The 24,680-nt window shown below is 43.3% G+C and overlaps 2 protein-coding genes across 9 annotated transcripts in view; one reads left to right on the top strand and one right to left on the bottom strand.

Moving 5' to 3' along the window:
- Positions 1–14,480, bottom strand: part of PFKFB1 (6-phosphofructo-2-kinase/fructose-2,6-biphosphatase 1) — an 88,800-nt gene extending 74,320 nt beyond the window's left edge. For 2 of the 6 annotated variants that reach the window (XM_081042938.1, XM_081042940.1), the window contains exon 1: positions 9,969–10,268. In XM_081042938.1, the coding sequence (XP_080899064.1) occupies positions 9,969–10,065 (97 nt within the window). In that variant the 5' untranslated portion in view covers positions 10,066–10,268. Of the gene's footprint in view, positions 1–9,968; positions 10,348–14,394 lie in introns of those variants that run through there. The other 4 variants (XM_081042942.1, XM_081042941.1, XM_081042939.1 and 1 more) reach the window with 4 other exon arrangements.
- A 1,846-nt stretch (positions 14,481–16,326) lies between these two features.
- Positions 16,327–23,837, top strand: APEX2 (apurinic/apyrimidinic endodeoxyribonuclease 2). Of its 3 annotated transcripts, XM_081042934.1 has the most exons (6): positions 16,327–16,614; positions 17,611–17,694; positions 18,328–18,508; positions 19,032–19,178; positions 19,933–20,002; positions 22,534–23,837. In XM_081042934.1, the coding sequence occupies exons 1-6, from the start codon at positions 16,458–16,460 to the stop codon at positions 23,431–23,433; spliced, it is 1,539 nt and encodes a 512-aa protein (XP_080899060.1). In that variant the 5' UTR covers positions 16,327–16,457; the 3' UTR covers positions 23,434–23,837. The 3 variants fall into 3 exon arrangements, with proteins under 3 accessions (XP_080899060.1, XP_080899061.1, XP_080899062.1); XM_081042935.1 differs by lacking the exon at positions 18,328–18,508 and having other exon boundaries at positions 16,332–16,614; positions 22,534–23,804; XM_081042936.1 differs by lacking the exons at positions 17,611–17,694; positions 18,328–18,508 and having other exon boundaries at positions 16,351–16,614; positions 22,534–23,804.
- The last annotated feature ends 843 nt before the right edge of the window (positions 23,838–24,680 follow it).

Below are 24,680 nucleotides of genomic sequence, written 5' to 3'. Positions count from 1 at the left end.
GGACAAAAATCTTAGGATTATATCAATTTATGCTGAAAAAGCATTTGACAAGATACAACATCCATTTATGATTAAAATACTTAGTAAAATAGGTACAGAAGGAAAATACCTTAACATAGTAAAGGCCATATATGTCAAACCCTCAGCTAATCTCATGATTAATGGTGAAAAACTCAAGCGCTTTGCTCTAAGTCCAGGAACACGACAAGACTGTCCCCTATCACCTCTGCTTTTCAACATAGTGTTGGAAGTCCTTGCCAGAGCAATCAACCAAGAGAAAGAAATAAAAGGCATCCAAATTTGGAATGCAGAACTTACATTGTCACTCTTTGCAGATGACATGATGCTATATATAGAAAACCCTAAAGACTCCACCAAAAAGCTATTAGAAACAATCAACGAATACAGTAAAGTTGCCGGCTACAAAATCAACGTACAAAAGTCCATTGCATTCCTATATACTAACAATGAAATCTCAAAAAAAGAAATACAAAAAAAAATTCCTTTTGCAATTGCAGCAAAAAGAGTAAAATACGTAGGAAGAAACTTAACCAATGATGGGAAAGACCTGTATGATGAAAACTGTAAGACATTATTAAAAGATACTGAAGAAGACACAAAGAAATGGAAAAACATTCCGTGCTCATGGATTGGAAGAATCAACATTGTTTAAATGGCCATATTACCCAAAGCAAAATACAGATTTCATGCAATCCCCATCAACATCCCAATGGCTTTTTTTAAAGAAATAGAACAAAAAATCATCAGATTTGTTTGGAACCACAAAAGACCCTGAATAGCCAAAGGAATCTTGAGAGAAAAAAGAACAATACTGGAGGTATCACACTCCCTGACTTTAGCTTGTATTACAGGGCTACAATAATCATAACAGCATGGTAGTGGCAGAAAAACAGACACATAGACCAATGGAATAGATTTGAGAACCCAGAAATAAAACCACATAAATATGGACAGTCAATTTTTGACAAAGAAGCTAAAAACATACAATGGAGGAAGGAAAGACATCCTCTTCAATAAATGGTGCTGGGAGAATTGGATAGCCACGTGCAAAAGAATGATACTGGACTGCTGTCTGTCACCATGTACCAAAATCAATTCAAAATGGATCAAAGACTTAAGCATAAGACCTGACACAATAAACTGCATAGAAGAAAACTTAGGTACTAAATTTATGGACCTTGGGTTCAAAGAGCATTTTATGAATTTGACTCCAAAGGCAATGGATGTAAAAGGTAAAATAAACGAATGGGACTATATGAAACTTAAAAGCTTCTACACAGCAAAAGAAACCATCGACAAAATAAAGAGGTGACCAACTGAATGGGAGAAGATTTTTGCAAACAGTGCCTCCGATAAGGGGCTAATATCCAAAATATACAAGGAACTCATGAAACTCAACAACAAAAAAACAAACAACCCAGTTGAAAAATGGGCAGAGGAGCTGAAGAGACATTTCTCCAAAGAGGACATACAAATGGCAAATAGACATATGAAAAACCGCTCAACATCAGTATTCATCAGATAAATGCAAATAAAAACCACAATGAGATATCACTTCACCCCAGTTAGAATGGCTATCATCAACAAGACGAATAGTAACAAGTGTTGGAGAGGTTGTGGAGAAAAAGGAACCCTGATACACTGTTGGTGGGAATGCAGACTGGTGCAGCCATTATGGAAGGCAGTGTGGAGGTTCCTCAAAAAATTACGAATAGAATTACCATATGACACAGCAATCCCTCTCCTGGGTACCTACAAAAAAAAATCTGAAAACATTTATACATAAAGACACGTGTGCTCCAATGTTCATTGCAGTTTTGTTTACGGTGGCCAAGACATGGAAAGAACCAAAATGTCCTTCGATAGATGAATGGATAAAGAAGTTGTGGTATATATACAGAATGGAATACTATTTGGTGGTAAGAAAAGATGACATAGGAACATTTGTGACAACGTGGATGGATCTTGAGAGTATAATGCTAAGCGAAATAAGTCAGACAGAAAAAGCAGAGAACCCTATGATTTCACTGATATGTGGTATGTAAACCAAAAACAACAAAAGAACAATACAAACAAATGAGAAACAAAAACTCATAGACACAGACAATAGTCTAGTGGTTACCAGAGGGTAAGGAGGGTGTGGGGTGGGAGATGAGGGTAAGGGGGATCAAATATATGGTGATGGAAGGTAAACTGACTCTGGGTGGTGAACACACAATGGGCTTTATAGATGATGTAATACAGAATTGTACACCTGAAATCTATGTAATTTTACTAACAATTGTCACCCCAGAAAATAAATAAAAGATTTTGTGAGATAGACTAAATTCACATCACTTTTATTACAGCATATTGTTATATTTTATTTTATTATTAGTTATTGTTACTCTATTACTGTGCCTAATTTGTAAATTAAACTTTATCGTAGGTATGTATGTATAGGAAAATAAAACGTAGTATATATAGTGATTGGCATTAGTTGCAGTTTCAGGCACCCACTAGGAGTCTTGAATGTATCCTCCACAAATAAAGGGGGGACTACTCTCTCAAGATGGTGTGGTATTGGCAGAAGGATGGGCGAATATATCAACAAGATAGAATAGAAAGCCTAGCAATGTCCAAAATTAGTTGAATATATTTGAGTGGGTCTAAGGCAATCCAACAGAGAAAATAGACTCTTTTCAACAAATGGTGCTAGAATAACTGGAAGTCCGTACGCAAAAAATAAACATCAACACAAACCTTTCATCTTATGCAAAAAGTAACTCAAAATGGACCACTGGCCTAAATATAAAATATAAAGCTATGAAACTTCTAAAAGAAAACATAGGAGAAACACACTGAGGCCTACTGCTGGTTGCTGGCTCCCTTAAGATGCAAACACTGAAAAAGCCTCATGCACTACAAATTAGGTGTGTATGGGGGCCTCAATGAATCAGCAAGGTGAAGGAAATGGAGCTCACCAAACCAATTCAGATTTGGCCATGGTGGTCGGGGAGGGCTCAACTCAGGAAAGATGGCACCTGTCTGCCAGCTTCATGAAAGAAGGTCCCCATTCAGGAAAAATGGCGACTATCTTCCAGCCCTCACCACAAAGCCACACACCTCAGTCTGTTCCCCCATACGTCTCTGATGCTGCTCGAGTCACTGTCCCTCCTCCATAGCCCAGGGTGTGTGCCTGTGGGTGAGTCTGTGTGGGTCCTTTAAGAGGACGTCTGGGTTTTCCACAGGTTTCTGTCCCACCCAGACTGTCGGAGTCTCCACTGTTTCTCACAGACAGCTGTTGTTGGGGCTCCTCTTCCTGGCACCAGTACTCTGGGCTGGGGTGCTTGGTGTGGGACTCGAGTCTCTCTCTCCTCCGTGGGAAACCTCTGTGGCTGAGATATCCCTCCCAAGTTTCATCCACCAGACAGAGGTTTGGGGACCGCCCGTTTCACACCTCCGCCTCTCCTAGCAGTCTCTTCTTTATATCCTTAGTTATAAAACTTCTATTCAGCTAGACTTCAGATGATTCTCCAGTTTGATTGTTTTATAATTTCATTGTAACTTTGACGTGTTCACAGGATGAGGCAAGCACAGCATTTATCTACTGTGCCATCTTGGATCGCTAAAGTTGTACACTTTAAAATGATGAATTTTATGGTATGTGAATTACATCTCTATTAAAAACAATTTTTCTAAAGTATAGGAAAATATATACAGGCTAATATGCTAAATAAAATGAAGTATATATTATTAATATATATAATATATATAATAACTATATATATATATATATATATATATATATATATATATATATATATATGAAAGATGGATTACAGGGCAAATTGCCAACATACAAGATTACCAGAAATAATCTCCTTGAACATCAATAAAATATTCAAGTCGCCAGGAATATATAACAATTCTAAATTTGTTTGTAACAATTTACAAAGCTCCAAAATTGATGTAGTTACAAGGAAACATTAACAAATTTTGCATATCAATAAGCAGACAAAACCCCAGAAGAGGATAGAGCATTTGAGCCAGATAAACAAACATGACTTAAGAATATACTAAACTGAACCCAACTGTGAAATGTACATTTTTTTTCAAGTCCTCATGGAACATTAACCAAAACTTTCACATGTTGGTCCACAAAGCAAACCTCAGTAGATACCAACAAATTGAAATAATAGAAAGTTTGTTCTCTGAAGAGAATGGAATATAACTGGAAATGGCAAGGGCACTGGTCTGTTAAAACAGAAGCTAGCCCTGGCCCAAGGGCTGACACCAATTACAGAAAGCCTCCTGCTGTGCCAGGCATTAACACTTTAGTTGCTAGATGATAACCAGTAGGTCTTAGCAGTCCTGGAAAAGGGACTGAGGTGGTCAGGGAGTAAGTGGTGGAGAAACTAAGAAATCCCAGAGCTGTGACTACTTACTATATTTTCTGGAAATGTTTTACAAATTCATATGTCCATACAATTGTGCATCTGTGGGATATCATCCCTGTTTAACAGTCCAATTATAACATAGGATGCTTATATTTAAAAAGAAGAAAGTCTGATGACTAATGAGATGAGCATCCAACTCCAGAGACTGAAAAAGAACTACAGAATAAATCCAAAGACAGTGAAAGAAATAGGATAATGATGAGAAAAATAGTTCAATAGAAAACAAAGACAACAGAAGGAATCAAAAAGCCAAAAGTTGATTATATTAAAAAACTTATAAAAGTGATAAACTTCTGGTAAGATTGATCAAGAGAAAAAAAGAGAAGGTACAAATAAACAACATTAGAACAAAAGAGAGGATATAACTGCAAATGCAATGAAGATTTTTAAAAATACAAATATAAGAAATGTATGCAAATAAATTTGAAAAGTGATGCCAAATAGAAAAATTTCTAGATAACCATAACTTAAAAGTGACAAGTAGAAATAGCAAACTGGAGTGATTAAATAATTATTGTATCAGTTAAAATATTTCTTATGAAGAAGACGCCAGGCCCCAATGTTTTTACATGACAGTTGTGCCAAATATTTAAAGAACAGGTAGTTCCTTGGACAATATTTGTCAGAAAATAGAATGAAAGAAAATAGTTCTTACTTTATTTTATGACATCAAAATCAAACATGTGAATGGAAAAGTACAGGCCAATCTCATTCATGAACAAAATGCCAAATTCCTAAACAAAATATTAATGAATTAAATCCAAGCAGTTTTATCCTAGGACTGAAAGATTAGTTCAACATAATGAAAAATCTCTAATGTAATTCACATTAACAGATTAAAATATACAATCAACATGTCATCTCAGTGGATATAGAAAGCACCTTTAATAAAATTCAGCATCTACTTCATTTAAAAATAATCCAATTGGCAAATTAAGAATAAACTGAACTTCCTTAACCTGTTAAATGGCATCTACAAAAAACTGCAGCAAACTTACTCAATGGTGAAACTTTAAAAGCATTCCCTTTAAAATTAGGATGAACATAAGAATGCATACTATTAACATTTCTACTCAACATTGTACTGAAAATGGTGAGTGTATTAGAGGTAGGAGGTCATAGCAGTGCAGTGATATATGAAAAAGCAGCTACACAAAAAAAATGATTGGAGGGGAAAAATGATAACTGTCATTTATATACAAATTATCAAAACTGATAAGTTGATCAGGTTTGCTAGTTACAAATACAATATACAAAACCCAATTATACTCATATACATTAGCAATAAACTGCTATAAAATGTAATTTTCAAAAAAGTTATCATTTACAATAGCAACAAAAATAAGCAACAATGTTTCTTACAATGATGTGCAAGCCCTTTTAAATTACAAAACTTCCCTGAAATAACATGAAAAACTCTAAATAGATGGAACTCTAAATAGATGGAGGGAAAAAGATGTTAACTCTCCTTAAGTTGATCTATAGGCTGAATGTAATTCCAACTGAAATACCAAAAGTTGTGTGTGTGTGTGTGTGTGTGTGTGTGTGTGTGTATAATTTGGTGTAACATGATAAGCTGATTCCAAAATTTATAGACAAAATTTTCATTTCATTTCATTGCATTTAATAACTAACAACTAGAAACTACTTAATAGCTCATAAACAGTAAGATGGATAAATTGTGGTGCATTAACAAAATGCAACATTACACAGCAAGGAATTAAACAAGCTACAATTGCGTGCAACAATAATATAGATGGCAAGCAAGACATACAGGTGAATGAGAAAAACAAGTCACAGATGAATATACACAGCTATTTAAGTACTTTACACGTTAATACGAGGTCAGACAATTAAGTTTGCGAACTCATCCTAGAAACAGTGCTGCATACCTCATTGCTGAATATCACTATGGTCACCTTAGAAGTACTCCCCTTGGGAAGCTATGCACTGAAGCCAGCACCTAGCCCACCCTTCAAAGCAATTTTGGAACTCTTTTTCTGGAATGGCCATCAGAGCTGTCATCATATTTCCCTTGATATCCTGAATGTCATCAAAATGTCTTCCTTTAAATATTTCCTTTATCTTTGGGTAAAGAAAGAAGTCATTGAGGGCTAGATCAGGTGAGTCAGGGAACGTGTTCCAATACCGTTATTTGTTTACTGGCTAAAAACTCCCTCACAGACAGTGCTGTGTGAGCTGGTGCATTGTCGTGATGCAAGAGCCATGAATTGTTGGCCAAAAGTTCAGGTCGTTTTCGTATAACCTTTTGAAGCAGCCATTTCAACATTTCCAAATAGTAAACTTGGTTAACTGTTTGTCCAGTTAATACAAATTCATAATGAATAATTCCTCTGATATCAAAAAAAAGATTAGCAATGTTGTTTTGACTCTTGATTTGGACTGACAGAACTTTTGTGGAGAATTGGCTGACTTCCATTGTGCACTTTGACGCTTTGTTTCAGGGTCGTATTGGTACACCCATATTTCATCACCAACGATAACATGGCCCCAAACATCGTCTTGCATCTCCAAAAGGTCTTGGTAAACTTTGACTCTCCTTTGCTTTTGTTCATCAGTGAGCTCCTTTAGGACTATTTTTTGCACACAGCTTTCTCATGCCAAGGTTTTCAATTAAGATTTTCCTAACTATTTCTCTATTGATGTTTACTTGGTCTGCTATGCTTCTTACAGACGATTTTGATGCACACTTCGACAAATTTTTGCAATGTTTTCATCAGTTCTGCTTTTTACTGGCTGCCCTGACCCCTCTTCATCATTGATGCATTCTCTCCCCTCAGAAAAACGTTTAATCCATTTGTACACTGCTGTTTTCTTCATGGCATTATCCCCATAACCCTGGATTAACATGTCCCTGATTTCACTCCCACTCTTGCCAAGTTTAACAAGAAATTTAATGTTTGTTCGTTGCTCTAATTCAAGCTCAGACATTCTTGCAACAGCACACAAAAACATGTAACATCAATAATGAACACCTCTCAGCAAGACACCACCACATGTCGACACGAACTCAGCTGTGAGACACTGATATACCAGGGTTATGAAACCTTACCGAGCTGTTTGTACAGCACTGCCAATGTAAGCGCACGGTGGCAAGTTTGTGAACATAATTGTCAGACCTCATACATTGAATCCTCAGATCAACTTTATTAAGTGGTTGTTTGTCTCCTCTCCCCCACCTCTGCCTTTGGGGCCAGGCAGGTCTTCTAGAGAACGCTCCAAGCAAAAGATGATTCAGATATTTCTGGGGTAAACAGCCTGGCCTCCCCAGCAAGAAAAGGTGAGGCAGACATTGCCCAGGGCAGGATATGGCAACCGCTACCTACGTTTATTGCAGCTGTGCTCTCACATAACTCAATCAACAACTAATGAGTCTCATACACACAGAGTCCCATGCTTAGCTATGATGAGTGGTAGAGTAGAAATCACACAGAGTGACCATTTACCGAGCATCTTCTATGTGCCATGCTCTAGGCTTGATGCTGAAGATGTGATGGGCAAAAAGACCACACACCTACCTTCTTGTTTAAATAATCATAACTAACATTTATTAAGTGCTTTCTATGAACTGGACACTATTATAAGCATTCTACATGCTTCAGCTCTTTAATCTTCACAACGCTATTACTGACTTCTTTTTACAGTTCAGGAAACGGCAGCACAAAGAAGTTAAGAGACTTGTCCAAGGTCACAGAGCCAGGAGCTGGGACTCAAGCTTAGGCAGTCTGAGTCCAGAACCTCTGAATCACTGAATCACTCCAACAACATGGAGAGGTGGATATTAAGCCTGTTTTACAGCTGAGGAAAGAGACTCAGAACTGAAGTGAACACATATTTATTTTGCACCCTTTATGTGACAGAAACTATATTAGGTGATTTATGTATAGTATTTCTCCAACTTGAAAGACATAGTTCCCACGAATATAAGGGTCCAAATTCTGGAGGAGTAAGGTATGCAGAGAGTGGTTTGCCTGCTTGCCAGCTGAACCCAACAGCCCCTTAGAAAGGATCAAGAGTGGCTGGGTGGGTGAAGGTGGGGTGTAATTCTGTCTCATCCAGGTTCCTAGATCTCTAGATGAGTGAGTAAAGCTTCTGGTGGAAAGGAGAAGGGAGGAGAACAGGAGGCTGGGTTTTTCTCCCCCTCTTCCTCTTCTTCTTCCATCCACACTCTCTACATCCTATACACAACATTTAACATCCACAAATTAATAGTTACAAAATAGTCGTGGGGATGTAGAGTACAGCATAGGGAATATAGTCAATAATATGGTAATAACTATGCATAGTGCTAGGTGGGTACTAGACTTATTGGGGGATCACTTCATAAATTATATAAATGTCAAACCACTATGCTGCACACCTGAAACTAATATAAAATAACAGTGAATGTCAATTATAATTGGAAAATAAAAAAAATATATAAAATAAAGTGAGAATAATTACAGCCAAAAACCACAACAGAACCATCCTACATCTTCCTGGATCCTCTAATCAACTACCTCTCCTCCAGCTAGCTCTGACCCTAGACCTCCTCCAGCATTAGCTTAGTGGAAGCTTGGTCAGCTGGACCCTGAGATGTCTGGGTCCTACAGTCCACAGCTGTCTTATCTCCATCCACCTTATGGCTCCTCAGGCCATAGTCCTTAGGCTGAAATCATCTTGGTCCACAACTGTCCCATTATCTATGGGAAATGGTACACTCCAGTTTTTTGGGGGAAAAAAATATATATACATACATATATATATGTATATATGTATATTCAGGTTTTGTTTGCTTTTCTTTTGCCTCTGCTCTTTCTTAAATTTTCATGGTGAACATTACACCAACAGGCTGTCACTAAGAAGACTGAGTATCTTCTCCCTCTCTCTGGGTACAACAAGTGTTCATATGCCCCAAGAAGGCAATTCAGGAGACAGGACACCCAGACTTTTCCAACCCAGTCAGGTATAGATTTATTAGAAGAGACTTGAGAAAGGGGACGGGCAAAACTCACCAATGACATGGCACTGTTGTGTACCCAGCACCTGTCCCCTGAGAAACGATTCCAGGAATCATCACCTTATTTCACCCAAGCACTATCAGACAGGAAAAATTTTAAGACACTTCACTGAAGTCACCAAAATGAAACATTTTAGGCTAAGCACTGAACAGTTCCAAACTAGAAATGTCAAATTTCAAACAAGAAGCATTCCAAATAAGCTCTGGATGAGAAAAAGTTCCCTGTCAAAAATCTCTGATTAAATGGTCTTTACCAAATCCTCATTCTTTCTCTGTCTTCATCTCTCTTTTTGTCTGTCTTTCTCTCATTCTTTTTCTACCTTTTCTGACACTAGCCTCTTGTTATCCTATAGCTACTTCATCCAGCCACTCATTTATTTCAGCTTTCAGGTTGGGGTGGGGATGGATGGGGGGCATGTCCTTTGCTCTCCTTCTAAACCCACTTTATCACCACCACCTTTAAGCCCACGAGAGCAAACCCCACTTACAGCCCCTCCTCCGTTGCAGCCCGCTGCTGCCACTGCTGTGTGGAATCCAGATCTTCTGCAACCTCGTTTGGGTGAGCTCTCCCATCTGTCGAGACATCTTAGGTGTCACAGCTAATGACACTACTGTCCAAAAGGTACCGGACCTCACTTCCCGTCTTGCTGTCTCTTTTGTTGCTGTGGCCACAGCCGCAGGTGGACAGAGTTGGGACAGTGAGGTGCACTGGGCTTCTGCGCCCTCTGGCAGCTTGTCTCCAGCCTCCTCTCCTCTTTCCTAGCCCTTGCCTGCCTCTGCTCCTGTATGTACCAGTGGGGGCTTGGGTACAGAGAGGGAGAGGTTGGACAGAGGTCAGTAGAGGCCTCTGAACTCCAAGAGCTGTGTACATAGGAGATAAGTTCCTTCCAGCAAGGAAGGCAGCCAGCAAGACAGCCCACGTCTGGCCAGTCACTTCCCTCCAATGAAGACAGGACTAGTAGAGTATGCAAATAAAAGACCAAAGATCATGTGCTTATATCCTGTGTGGGGTAGGGAGGCAAAGGTGATGAAGGCAGGTCCCAGCTACTTTCACAGCTTTGAAATAAAATATCGGACCCAAGTAGAATGTCAAATTTCAACACATCAGAAATGCAAGGTTCCCAAGTACAAACACACAAAGTCCCTATTGAAAAATGCAATGTTTTGATCCAGCAATCAAAGGCCCAAACTGGAAGTGGAAGGCTCACTGCCTCATTACCCCACACTCCCCCCCCAAAATGGCATTGCAACCCTTGTCTTTCCGTGAATTCTGCTGCTATTCCTATTGCAGGTCCTCTCTCTCCTAAAATGTGCTGTCGGGGCACTCTTGGAGAGATGGGCACTAACTGATCATCTTTATGCTCTCTCCAGCCAAGGCTAAATAAATCAGAGTAAACCTGATACTTCTGGGAAGAGAAATGAATGCAGCCATTGCTGCAGGAGAGATGGTAAGCACTGCCCACATGGCTTACAGCTGCAATCAAGTGCCCTAGGGAGAAAGGCATCATGATTTGATCCAGAACCTGGCTAAAGACCCTCATGCCAAGCCAAGGGGATGGAGGTTTAGAGTGGAGACTGCGGCAGGTGGAGTGTGGGAAGCAGGGAGCAATGGCCTCAAAGTAGGACATCCCACCCAGTTGTCTCCACTTTACCCTCCCTCACCCCCTGGTTGTGTTGAGGCTTTCATGTGTAGAACTCAGCTAATGGCACAGCTCAGCTGGAAGATATCCAAGTGTGTTCTTACTTCATTCTTTTGCAACTTTCCCACCCCCTGATGAAACTCAAGTGATTGGCTATGAGGAAGCTCAACTTTCTTCCACTGAGCTGGGCTGCATAGAGGGAATCTCTTATGGATAGAAATCTCCACTCCCTGTCCACCAAGGCTTTCAGCTCCACTTTGCCGCTTTAGAAATTCCCTAAAATACATTCTCAGTGGCCTAGTCTATACAAGGGTTAGATTCCTTCCAGTTGTTGTGTATAAATCATACCCAACTTTCAATACATTTCAGAGACTGCCCATGTAAATGAATCTAGTGAGGCTGTGGATCACAGTGGTTAAGAACAATGGGCCCTTGGAGCCATACTACCCGAGTGGAATCCCACCTCTACTCCTTGTTATGAGACCCTGTGCAGAAGACCTAACTTCTTAGAGCCTCAGTTTTTTCATCTGTTAAGAGTACCTACCACCTTAGTGTTGTTGAAGATTCAACATGTTAATACATATAAAGCAGCCTGGGAAATGCTCAACATATATCACCTAACACTGTGATTCCCTCTGTGAAGTAAATAATCAGTCAACTTTTTGGCCAATCTGCAACTTCTAATGTAATATTGAGCACACAGGAAATACTCAGTAAAGGAAGCTTACAACGCTATTACAAAGGGTTGACATTTATAATAAATAAAGAGCTCTTGCCAATCAACTAGAAAGATGAAATCATTTTTGCATTTTGGGTATGGTGAAACAGAAGTCCCCTAGAAATCATTTCATCCAACCCTCTCAGGTGAGAAAATGGAGGCCTACAGAGGGGAAGTATTTTCCTAAGGTCCTGCAGCAAATAAATCACCAAGTCATGAGTAGATATTGGGGACCTGATTTCTCCCAGTCCATGGTTTGTCTTTGGTTAATTGATCAATCTAGTTTGATTTAAGAATGTGGTCTTCCAGATTAGCTCAGAATCTTTAGAGTCTCAGAACTAGACTTTGAAAGATATATAACTATCTTAATCCTAATAAGTCTCTCAATAAGTATCACTGTGCTAATGCTAATAGTCTTAATAACTCTTTACATGTATGTTTTCTACGGCTCACAGAGCAACAACATATTTCTTATCCTTACAAACATTCTCACAAGCCTCACAGGGAAACTGAGGTCTAGGGAGGGGAAGTGGCTTATCCAAGGTAATTGAGCCAGTCACATGAACCCTCTTCTATGTTTACAGTTTTGTCCTCATGATCCTGCCAAGTGGCGGAAAGATAATTTTAGCAGCAGGAAATCTGAGATAGGAGGTTAGCGGGCTTTTGGCAAGGTCTGAAAGGGTAAACCTAGGGTCCAGGCTTGAAAACCCAACTTAAGACTGCCTGGAACTAGCTTTTTTTTTTTTTTTTTTTTTTTTTTTTACTGCTACCAATTTTGGTCCCAGAAGCAGAACTAAACAAGCTTTATGGAAATGCCTCAGCCTGGCTCTTGTCAATCAACCTCCAGCATTCCTCTCCAGCCATCTCTCTCTTTAGACCCCAATGCTTTGACTGCACTAGCTGACTCACAGCGCCCCAAAACATGCCAGGTACTTTTTTCCCCCCTGGGCCTTTGCTCAGCCTAGAATGACTTATTTTCACTTTCATTCTCAACAAAATACGACTCACTCTTCAATGTCTGGTTCAATGTCCACCTCTTCTGGGAAGCTTTCCCTGTATTCTTGGGACAGGCGTTGTCTTTGGTTCTCATATTACCTATATGCTTCCGTCTATCTGAGCAAGTATCCATCCATGTTTTACTGATCTACATCCCTACTGTGAGCTCCTTGACAATGGGTACTGGATGTCAGTTATCTGTGGTCTGTTTCCAATTTCTAGCAAAGGCCCTGGCACAGAGGAGACACTTGAGTGTTTGTACAATCTATATCTCATTGCCCTAGATGAGGTGAACATGTGGACAAATAATCTCCATTCAACAAGGTAAATGTTATACAGAGACCTACGCAGGGCACTGGGTAGGGAAACTAACTTGGTCTGAAGATAGAGGTGTTATCTAGAAAGTTTCTCAACCTCGAATGGGGCAGAACAGAATAAACAAAAGAATAGTCTTCCCTGAAAAGGTCCAACTAACTGGTTAAAGGAAAAGGGTTCACTCATTATCAGAGTCTCACTTAAGACCAAGAGCTAAGCCACAAATTATACAATGGGTTTAACTCTGGGAAAGAAAAGCATACAGTGTGACTTCCTGAGGCCCACATGTCCTGACCATCCTCCCAAAGTACGGGCATATGAGAGAATCCCATTAAAAGCAATATCAAGACAGGACTGATGAGTAAGAAATCACCAATGGAGTCTCCCTATCAGTAATTCTTGGAGTGTGTGGTGTGAATGCATTTGTAGGGGGTTAGGGTGCAGAGGAGAGATTGGCCACATGCTTACAGGTCAAGTGTCTATATATAAGTATCAGGTCTCTTGTGGCAGCAGCCTAGGATCCACTTCCTTCTTAGCTACTGCCTTGGCCCACCATCCCCTCACTATTTTCAGCCTCATGCCTGGGGCCCAAGGCTCAGTGCATCCTAGTCCTAGGTGTGGCTCTTCACAAACCATAGTCACTCAGGAAGAATAGCAGCTGGAGGTTTGTGGGTGGTATTGGAGTCTACAGAAAAAGCAGATCACTAATCTCAGACAGAGCATAGAAGTCCTGAAATACCTCCAAAGAGCTTTGGTTCCTGTCCTCCCACTTCTCTTCTCCTTGAGACAACCCTTTGAGGGAAGTAGGCTCAAGACTTCAATTTCCATTTTAGTGAGGAGGCTATTGAAGCCCATTGTATATTGAAGAAGCTAAACAGCTTGTTCAATGTGCCATAGCAAATCAGCCCTATCTATACCCCAGGGGAGGTAAGAGATATAATATCTATCATGCAGTTCATTCAAACTGAAGCAGACCGAGTTAGAGACTTCTAAAGGTACTAAGGAACTGCCCTGTGGGCCAGTGTCTGATAAAGACAGGACAGAATGGATGATAGATAGGTAGATAATTAAATATAGATATCATCTTTCCCCAAACTGTCCCACACCCTTTAATGCACACTTCAAGTGACTACCTATGCCAAAAAAACAACAAAACAAACAAACAGACAAACAAACCTTTCCAGACAGCCTAAAGAATGGATTTGGATTTGTGTAACTATCTATTTTTCCTTCTGTCTCACCTACCTGCTCTCCTAGAGGTTTTTTCTTCCATTGCTAAGTATCCGACACAGGACTCTCTTGCATTTAGACTCCCAAAGCAGGTCCAGTGGGTGGCGTCAAAGAGGAAGCCTGGAGCAGTTAGTTGGTTCCCTGGGAAGGCTGGGGAAGTACTCTTGGTAAGAGGGGGGTGTGTATGCTCTGTTGAAATATCAGCTGTTATAGTTGCCAAAGAAGTTCCTGAGCCACTTGGAGCCTTTTCTCTTCAGGCCAACCATGTGTTCACCTTGCCCCAAAGGTCAGAACTAATATTAACAAGCCACTGCAGAGTGGGGAAATTAAAACCAGCAATTGAGATAGGTAAGATCGGTATTTGGGGCGGGGGGTGGGTTGCTGAGTTTCAGACTGGTCTTCAGTGTAAGTGGGCACAATCCCTAACTGGAAAGCAATTTGGCAATATGAAGCAAGAGGAAAGAAAATGTTCATTTCCTTTGCCCTAGTTATCACACTCCTGGAACTCAATCCTGAACCAATAACCACCAAAGCATGAAAAACCTCAAAACACCAATTTTTAAATTTTAATTGCAGAGGTATTTTCTTATGGCAACAACTGGAAGGTAACCTTTAAGTCCTCCAGGAAGAAAAGCAGCTCATTGGGTCTTTACTGCAGACATTGAGGATCATGAATCTAAGGCTATGGAATTCTGGGGGGAAAAAAATAATCATGCTGCAATTCTGGGTGAGGAACCTAAGGTTGCATAGTTATGCCTTTCCCTGTACAGTGGACATGTCTATTATTTCTATTTTTGTATTCTGAAAAACAAGTCACTAACCTGTTGATGCTCTTGCTACTGTCCTTAGTTTGTTCATCATTCAACAAATATTTATCGACTCCTCTAATATACGTTGTTCCCTATATTAGGGGATAGGGCTAACAAGATGAATCAGGCATAGTCATTGTTCTCAAGTTGCTGGCAGTCTAGTGACAGAAATAGAAATCAATGATAGCTGTGCAATGTGGTAAGTGCTGTGACAGAATGGACCACGGGATGCAGAAGGGACCTGGAGGAAAATATCTACCTGGGAAGGTGCGTGATTAGAAAAAAACTTACTCCAGAAACTATTCCCTGAGCTGATTAAGAGTTTGAATTCTGGCTCTACCATTTCTGTGAGACTGGGTTGAAGTCACTCAACTTCTCTTACTTAGCCTTAATACTCCTTACAGGGTTGTCCTGAGAATGAAATGAGATAATGTATATGGAAGAGCCACAGGCTACATTGGGAAAGTGCTGTCTTGGAACTTGGGAAGCCCGCTTAAATTCTCTGGGCTTTGATTTCACTCACCTGAGAAATGGAGCCAAGAGAAAGTATCTGTCAGGCCATTTCCTTTTGGATGTTATAAGGCCCAAGACAAATAATGGCTACAGGGCGGGCTTGAGACAGTCTCCATTTCTCCCACCACCCCGCCCAATAAAGCCCAAAGACCTCTCCTAAGTCTTATTCTCCTAGTCTTATTTTACTAGAGCACTTGCTACTGCTCCCTCCTCTAGCCGTGAAATTCCCTTCGCGCGCCCCCTATCCCAAGCAAGAAGTTACGTCAGCTACTCCCCAGGGCGCAAGCGCCGCAGCCATCTGTGCACTGCGCGGCGGTCTGTCGCGAGGGGGGCGGGGCTTCAGTAGCTGCGCTGTTCCACTCCAGGTTTCTTTACTTAAAAGTGGCGAAATTCCATTTGTAAGTAATCGGATGCACCAAAGGGACTTTTGTGCAAAGCAGAAACGCAGTCAGACTAAGATGCGTGGGCCAGAGAGAGGCGGGAACACCAGGAACCCAATTGCCGGACCTCCCCTCGCCCCAGCATTCATTCCTCCTAGGCGTCTGCACCGCCCCCTTCAGCTTCCGCTACTTTCGCCAATGGGAACCGAGGAACTCGAAGCCCCGCCCCACGTGCGGCCGACTTTGTCTTGGCACGCACGAGAACGCCTGTACAAAAGCGCGCGGATGGCGGGGCCTGGCCGAGTTGGGAGTGTCCGGCAGTTTTATTGTCTCTAGGTTCGGCGTGGGCTGGGAGGCACTGCGGTGTGCTGTCAAGATGTTGCGCGTGGTGAGCTGGAACATTAATGGGATCCGAAGTCCCCTGCAAGGGGTGGTATACGAGGAGCCCAACAACCGTACCACCATGGCTATGGGGCGCATTTTGGACAACCTGGATGCTGACATCGTCTGTTTTCAAGAGACCAAAGTGACCAGTGAGCGCTCAAGAATTTAGGACTCCTACCATACTTTCCACTGACTTTTTCCTCCTGCTCCATCTCATCTCACTTTCCGATCTTTAGAGTCTTCCTCTTAGGCCCGGTTCAGAATCCTGATCCTCTCCCCGCTTTAAGCCCCTATTTCTCATTTCGGCTAGACCTCCTGATTCCCACTTCATCTCCTGTTCTCAGCAGAACCTTAAGTCCCTCTTCCTTGCAACTTCAATCCTCACTGTGATCCTCTAATTCCAACTCATTCTCCCGCCCCTGATCAGTGCCCCTAATTTCCTCTCTCCACACACGGTCCATCTCCCACTCCCAAGTTAGACTCCCCAGTTCCTCCTTCTTGCCCCCGGCTCAGATCCTTTAATTCCCACACCTTATTTGCTCCCAGGTCAGAGTCTCTAACTTCCTTTTACATCTTCAAGTCAGATCCCTGGTTCCCCCATCTCTAACCTAATCTCTTCTCCCTAGCTCAGAGCCTCTCATCATTCCTACCTCATGTCCCACTACAAGCTTAGACCTTCTAATTACCTCTCCTTCCCACCCATCTCCCACCCCTACCGCACTTCCCTTATTCCTTCTCTCCCTCCACGCATCCCCCTTCTGAGATTACCTTATTACTTCTCCTTCCATCTCCATCCAGTTCAGATCCTCTAATTCACTCTCCTACCTCCTATCTCCAGCTCAGATTCCCAGTTCCCCCTCCCATATCCCCATTTCCCAGCCCCAGCTCCCTCCTGTCATCTAGTCTCCTCCCACTTAATTCGCCATCTCCTATTCCATAGTTTCTCCCTCCTTCTGATTCTGATATCAATTCCCTCTCTAGTCCCTACCTTTCTAGCTCCTTCTCTAATCATAGATACTTCATTTTCTTTCCCACCTCTGACTCTGATGTGTACAAGGAATTAGTCTACAACTGTAATTCCAGGCCTTTGTGTGTCCTGGGTCTTAGTTTTGTCTCTGACATAATCTCGCATCTTTTTTTTCCAGGGGATGCGCTGACAGAACCCTTGGCTATCATTGAGGGCTATAACTCCTATTTCAGCTTCAGCCGCAACCGTAGTGGCTATTCTGGTAAATGGGACTTTCTGGGGACTTTAAATTAGTGATGGAGGCAAGTAGGGGGAAAGGGTTTCTAGTATTTGATGAGAAGGTAATAAGAAATTTAAGCTTTTAGTCCACAGAGCTAAAGCCATGTAAAATTATATGAAGGATAAAATTATCCTATTGGACCTCAGAAGCACAATAGTGTGGTAGTTTGTTGTATGAGCTCTGGAGCCAGACTGCCTGGGTTTGAATCCTAGCTCACTTCCTAGCTGTGTGCCCTCTGGCTCTTTATGCCTCAGGTTCCTTAGCTGGAAAATGAGAATACGTAGTGCCTACCTCCTATGGCTGTTACAAGAGTTACACGAATTAGTCCATGTGGGAATGATAATAGCTAACACCTTTTGAACACATCGTGTATCCATGTACAACACTTAGAATTTTAGCTGTTATAACTGGTTTTGGTAAATGAAGGAATTGAGACTCCAGGGTTTGAGTACAGTTGTCCCAGGCTCTAGGGAGCCATCAATGGCCTTTGAGTTGGGAGAGTTGTCAATACAGCCACACTTGATGAAGATAACTCAGGTGAACTGTGTGGGGGCAACAGGCTGTGCAATAGGCTGTTGCATGCCAGGCCTTCTCAAATATCCTGTCTGTCCCCAGGTGTAGCCACCTTCTGTAAAGACAGCGCTACCCCAGTGGCTGCTGAAGAAGGCCTGAGTGGCCTGCTTGCCACTCAGAATGGGGATGTGGGTTGCTATGGAAACATGGATGAGTTCACCCAAGAGGAGCTTCGGGCTCTGGATAGTGAGGGTCGGGCCCTCCTCACACAGCACAAGATCCGGTAATAGCCCACCTCCCCTTGTCACTGAGCACTGCTGGTTCTACTCTGTGAGTGTGGGGATTCTGAGGCTAGCCATGCTTTCACCGTGGAAAACTTCCCAAACTTGACTTTCCTGAACTCTAGTCCTAGCTGGGCTACTCACTACGTGACCCTGGGCAAATCATGTTCCCCTTTGAGCCTTGAGTTTCCTATCTCTACAGTGGGGGGTTGACCAGGAAGTCCAGCTCTTATTACCCCAGGCATCCCAAAAACACCTTAGCCAATGCTGAACTTATTACCCCAAGTTGCTCCCTTTCTGCTGTCTTGTCTTTGTGAATGACAGTACCATCACCTGGTTTACCTGGGTGTCATCCTACATCCATAGTTAGTCCCCAAGTCTTGTGTATGCCAGCTTATTCAAGTCTCTCTTCCCTTCCTTTGCACTCTTTCCACAGACAACCATTGAGTAGAAACCATGCGGTGTGGTGAGGGGAGGCTTGAAAATGACTCCTTTTTTTGGGTGGGGGGGTTCTCTTCTCCTCAGCACATGGGAAGGAAAGGAGAAGACCTTGACCCTAATCAACGTGTACTGCCCCCACGCGGACCCTGGGAAACCTGAGCGGCTGGCCTTTAAGATGCGCTTCTATCGCTTGTTGCAGATCCGAGCAGAAGCCCTCCTGGCGGCTGGCAGGTACTACAAACCTGGGCTGCAAGTCTTCCTTCAGTTTGTGCTGGGTGCCCAGCCCTATGTCCAGCTCCATTGGAAGGGATATTGGATATTTGTCTTTTGAGTTTCTTCACAGCCTAGTTGCAGACACCAGTATGCCTACCTGAATAGGCCCTGCTCGCTAAGAGCTGTGAGGAACAGGTAAAGTGACACAAATATGGGTTTTGTACTCAGGTAACTCTGAGCACCAATCCTGGCTCCTCTTACTGAGAGCCCGGAGGCTAGTCCTCCCTAGTTTTCTATTTTTTCAAATGAATGTTTGACTCCCTACCTGACAGAATAGTTTTAAGGTTGAAACTAAATGAGATGAGGAAGATAAAGTGCCTGGAAGCAAATAAAAGGTGTTATCACAGGGAGGGACAGGCAAGTGAGGGTGGCTTAGAGTAATCAAAGGATACTTCCTAGAGGAAGTGGTACCTGAGCCTAACTTTGAAGGACCAGAAAGATGCCATTAGGTAGAGATCAGTGAGACAGTCATGTCAAACTGGGAACGATGTCACTTTTGGAGGTCAGAATTGGGTTGGTCAGGCATAAAATGCAGCAAGGTTATAGTAAGATTGGTGAGGTAGGCTGCTATGAGTTGCTGTTGGCTCTCACCTTGGCCTCAGTGTGGGAGGTAGCCTATCTGAGCTTTTGGCCCAGGAGAAAGTCGATGGGCTAGGATTCCTGCTTCCCTCTCTTGAATATCCAGTTGACAATCCCATTTTGTGTTTTTCAGCCATGTGATCATTCTGGGTGACCTGAACACAGCCCACCGCCCCATTGACCACTGGGATGCAGTCAACCTGGTAAGGCTCCCTCAAGGCCCCTGGCCTCACTCCTAACTGTGGTTCTGTCCAGCCAGCAAACCAGTCTTGTTTTTTTGGCCTAGGGGCAGCTTCTTTCATGGAAAAGCAGAAATACTAATACTATTCTCAAAGCACTGAGGATTGTTCGTTCATTACGTTGACATTACTGACCCTACCCTTGGCTTAGCCCTGAGCCACATGATGGGGACTAAGTTACCACTTAGTTCCAGCTCTTGGCCCCCAGAGCTCTCAGCATTGTCGTAGGCTGTGGACACATGACCTGTCAGTTATAGAATGGTGTCTTCAGGGCTGAGGCAGAGATGGCAACCCAGGAGGCTAGGGAGCCCAGATGGGATTCCTGGGCAGCCTGGACATCAGGGGAGGCATCTGAAAATGTTCGCATCTAAGATGATGGAACAGAGCTTTGGGGTGAGGGAAGCAAAGCATTCTAGCACAAGAAAAGGCTGCAAGGTGAGAATTTGCCTGGTGTGCATGGGGATTTGCGAGTTCCATTCTTGTTAGGGGGTGACTTGGGAAGGGAGGTGAGTGGCAGGATATGGGGTTCCTTTGGACGTGAGATTTCAAGGGCCTCGAACTCCACATTGCCTTGATTATTTCCCTAATATATTCTCTCCTGCTCATGAACCTTCAGTACCTCCCTATTACCTGTGATGCAGAGAAAACATCTAGGCCTGGCATTCAAGGGTCTTTCTTGTCCGTGCCGAGTCTCCATTTTCATCTTCAGTACCCCTGCACACACTGTCCACTCAAGCCAGGTCATTTTCTCTCTGTCCATTGAAAAGTTATTCTGATTTTGGCTTTTCTCACTGTACCCCGAATTGGTGGGCATCCCCGCCCTTCTGTCTTTTTCTGAGTCCCTCTAGGCCAATGGTTCTCAGCTTTTGACAGAAAAAGGAGCTTTTACAAAAATACCAATACCTTGACCAATTAAATCAGATAGTGCTCGGTATGGTGGCCGGATAGCAGTGTTTTAAAAGCTCCCAGATTGATTTTATTGTACAGTCAGGTTTGAAAGCTGCTGTCCTAGAATGTACAAGCCAGTTCTCATCTTGCCTTGCCTCATGAGTGGGAATGATGAGTAACTTATGTTGGCATAGTTCAACTCAACACTGGACTTGGCTCAAAGAAGGGGCAGTAGGAAGATTCCTTGATTAATTTGCAGAAGAGCCATGTAAATATACACGTGGCTCCCAGTGGGGAAAATGAACAGAAATAATGATGGTGGTAGTGTTGTGGTGCGGGAGGGGGTTTACACTACAAAGTAATAAGCCTTCAGTCCCTCCCTACCTTCTCATCAGGCATTTACTCATCAGGCATTTACTCAGTCTGTTCTTTCTGCTTCGTGTGATAGTGTCATATACCTTTATGCCTTCTCGCCTTCGTTTAGAAGGATCCTAGATCTAAATGCTCCTCCTATCTTCTTTCTTCCAGGATAAAAGAACTAATAGTACCAGGTCACATGACAAACACAGTCTTTCCAAAATAGCAGAATATGTCCACTTCCCAGAAGACTGGCTCTTCTAGTCATCTCATCTCCCAAAATGGCACCATCATCCCCTTGGTTGCTCTAATCAGAAGCCTGGGCATTGTGTTAGTATTGTCCTCTTCCCACATTCAATTGGTCAGCAAGTACTGTAGAGTCTAGCTCCAAATCACCTCTTTATTTTTCTTTGTCTCCTCTGGCACTACCCTAATCTCCAAATCACCTCTTTATTTTTCTCTGTCTCCTCTGGCACTACCCTAATCTAGTGACCATCATCTCTTACTTCCATGAACTAAAATAGCTATCTCCTACTGTTATTTTGGCTCCCAGCCTTAGTCTCCCCTCAAGTTTTGGGGTATGCTGTCCACTCCCTCAACAGGCCCATCACAGAGAATTTGTAACACCCTCAGCCTGGGTTACTCCTGCTCAGCCTTTACTTCTTAGCTCCATATCACTTTCTGAAAGGAAGCCTCATTGGTCCCCAGAACGAGATCAGGTTCCCACGTAGTCCCTCGCATCATACCTGGCACATAATCAGTGTTCTTCGAACATTTGTTGCATTGAATGAGTGGGTGGATGGATTGGATGGATAGATGAACTGGGGAGCAGAGCCAGAGGAAGTATTCAGACATAGATCCCTGGAGCCCCTCAGCTCAGGAGTGAGGCATGGTCAGTGAGGGCCTTGATACAAGATAAGCCCAATAATGCCAGAGGGTTTAAATGAAAAGGCAGCAGTCTTCTTAACTTCTGGCCCTAGCCCTATTTTCTAGAGGCAACCATTTTAAACTTCCTATTTTCCATTCTTTTGGTGAGCAGTTCTGCGAATTGCTTTGATTAAGCAAACGACAAATCAGTAAGGATGGAAATTGAATCCCAGCTCTACGAGTTTTGGACTGTGTGACCTTGAGCAGTAGTCTTTGGAACACCAACATTATCTTGTCTGTAAAATGAAGCAGTTAGTCTAAGTCGCTTACAGGTCTAGGCATCTAGTTCGGTTTCTTTCTTCATCCCCTTCCTCCTTCCCCAGGAATACTTTGAAGAGGACCCAGGACGCAAATGGATGGATGGCTTGCTCAGTAACCTGGGTTGCCAGGCTGGGTCCCATGTAGGGCCCTTCATTGATAGCTACCGCTGCTTCCAGCCAAAGCAGGAGGGGGCCTTCACCTGCTGGTCGACAGTCACTGGCGCCCGCCATCTGAACTATGGCTCCCGGCTTGACTATGTGCTGGGGGACAGGACCCTGGTAATAGACACCTTTCAGGCCTCCTTCCTGCTGCCTGAGATGATGGGCTCTGACCACTGCCCTGTGGGTGCAGTCTTGAGCGTGTCCTCTGTGCCTGCAAAACAGTGCCCACCTCTTTGCACCCGCTTCCTCCCCGAGTTTGCAGGCACCCAGCTCAAGATCCTTCACTTCCTAGTTCGTCTCAAACAAGATCCTGTATTCAAGCAGTCAGCACTGCCACTCAGCAATCAAACCCAGGTGCAAATGCGCCCAAACAAAGCCCGTGTGCACTCAACCAGGCCTCGGCCAAGTTCTACCAGAGGCCAAAAACAGCTGATGAGCTACTTCCAGTCATCCTCCAGCCGTCTCCAAGCTTCTGCTAACTTGGAGCTTCCTAGCCTGGGCACTCTTGTGACCCCAAAGACCCCAGAAGACAAGGTGACGGCCAAGGTGGTGGAGGGGCAGTCCAAGGCTTCAGAGGCCAAGAATGAGAAGGAGGTACGGATCTCGTTCTGGAAGTCTGTGCTGGGGGGGCCCTTGCCCTTGCCCCTCTGCAGGGGCCACAAGGAGCCATGTGTGATGCGAACTGTGAAGAAGCCAGGACCCAACCTGGGCCGCCACTTTTACATGTGTGCTAGGCCCCAGGGTCCTCCCACTGATCCCTCTGCTCGCTGCAACTTCTTCCTCTGGAGCAGGCCCAGCTGAACCAACCCACATCTAGAGATGTCTGGCATGGTCACCCCTGTACATGCTCTGAGACCAGCACTCCTAAACTGCCATCTCTTCCCCCAAGTCTTCTTTCCCCTCCTTCCCCTCTTCCACCTTCCTCAAGGACCCTTCTGTTTCCTCTTTCTCTTCCTCTTCTGAGGCCTCTCTTCCTCTCTCTTCTTCCTGCCAAGCCCCTCCTCATTGGTAAGCTTCTTGTACCTTAATGCTGTGACGCAGTCCACCACCCCACTTCCCACCTTCCTGTAAGAAGGACACAGGAACCAGTTGCTCCAGAAAGATTTAAATCCTTTCCTTTCTTGCTGGGAAATGTACCTGTGCCTAAATAAAGTCTGTCTTTGTTTTAGTGTACTGTGTCATGTGGACATTTTAGTATGATCCATAAAGTTGAGTCAGAGATGTTACCTTGATACTGGGTCTGCCAACTGCCTGTAGCCTGGTAATATAGCTCTCAGGGAGAGGGGAGGGAGGATGAATGGTGCTCACTATTAAGGGCTCTGCTGAGCTGGAGGGGTTCTCTGCACTGCTGAGGTTGGATCAGCAAGAGGGTCTGGGTGTGGTATGCCACAAAGCTCAGGTGGCCTGTTTAGTCATAAGCCAGTGCTTTCCAACTGGTGTGTCCAACTGCTGCCACAAATGGGTTATAGGGTGGAAAGAACTGAGTGTTAGCTCTAGAGTTTTCAGACCGTCAAAAATTGCCCGTGTCTGGAAAGAGTGCCTCCTAGGCAAGTATCATTTCACCCAAGCGTGCCATGCAGATGTTTCCAGTGTGCTGTGACCTGGGAAGGTTGGGAGCATTGCCTTGAACAAGCTGCTTGCTATAGTTACCTTGAAAAATGGGGCTGATAAGTCGTGTTCTGTAAGGTGTGGGAAGGAAAGAGTATAATGGATTGAGGAAGACATTCATTCATTCCCTCTGCTGGAAAATACCTCCAAAGTTTTGGGGAACTACTCCTCCAGGCAGTTTGGTTAGGGCTGACTCTCCTGGCTTCAGGGGCTACCTGAGGCCCAGGTTTCCAGGCCTACTAGTGAGTCAATCCCTAGATTTCTACTGAAAACATTGGGAAAGAGCCATTTCGAATAAACCTGCCAAGTGTCTCAGCTCTGTGCAGCTTACTGTGTAGTTTTTACCCATCTTTCTGGATTTCAGTTTATCAGTAAAATGGATGGTTAGACCACAAGTGATCTGTGGTTTCCTGGTTGCTCTGCCACTTGTCTCAGGGAGT

This window comes from Rhinolophus hipposideros (assembly GCF_964194185.1).
Source record: "Rhinolophus hipposideros genome assembly, chromosome: X".
NCBI classification, from domain to species: Eukaryota; Metazoa; Chordata; class Mammalia; order Chiroptera; family Rhinolophidae; genus Rhinolophus; species Rhinolophus hipposideros.
Note: the sequence above shows the minus strand (reverse complement) of the source record. Positions and strands in the feature narration are given on the sequence as shown.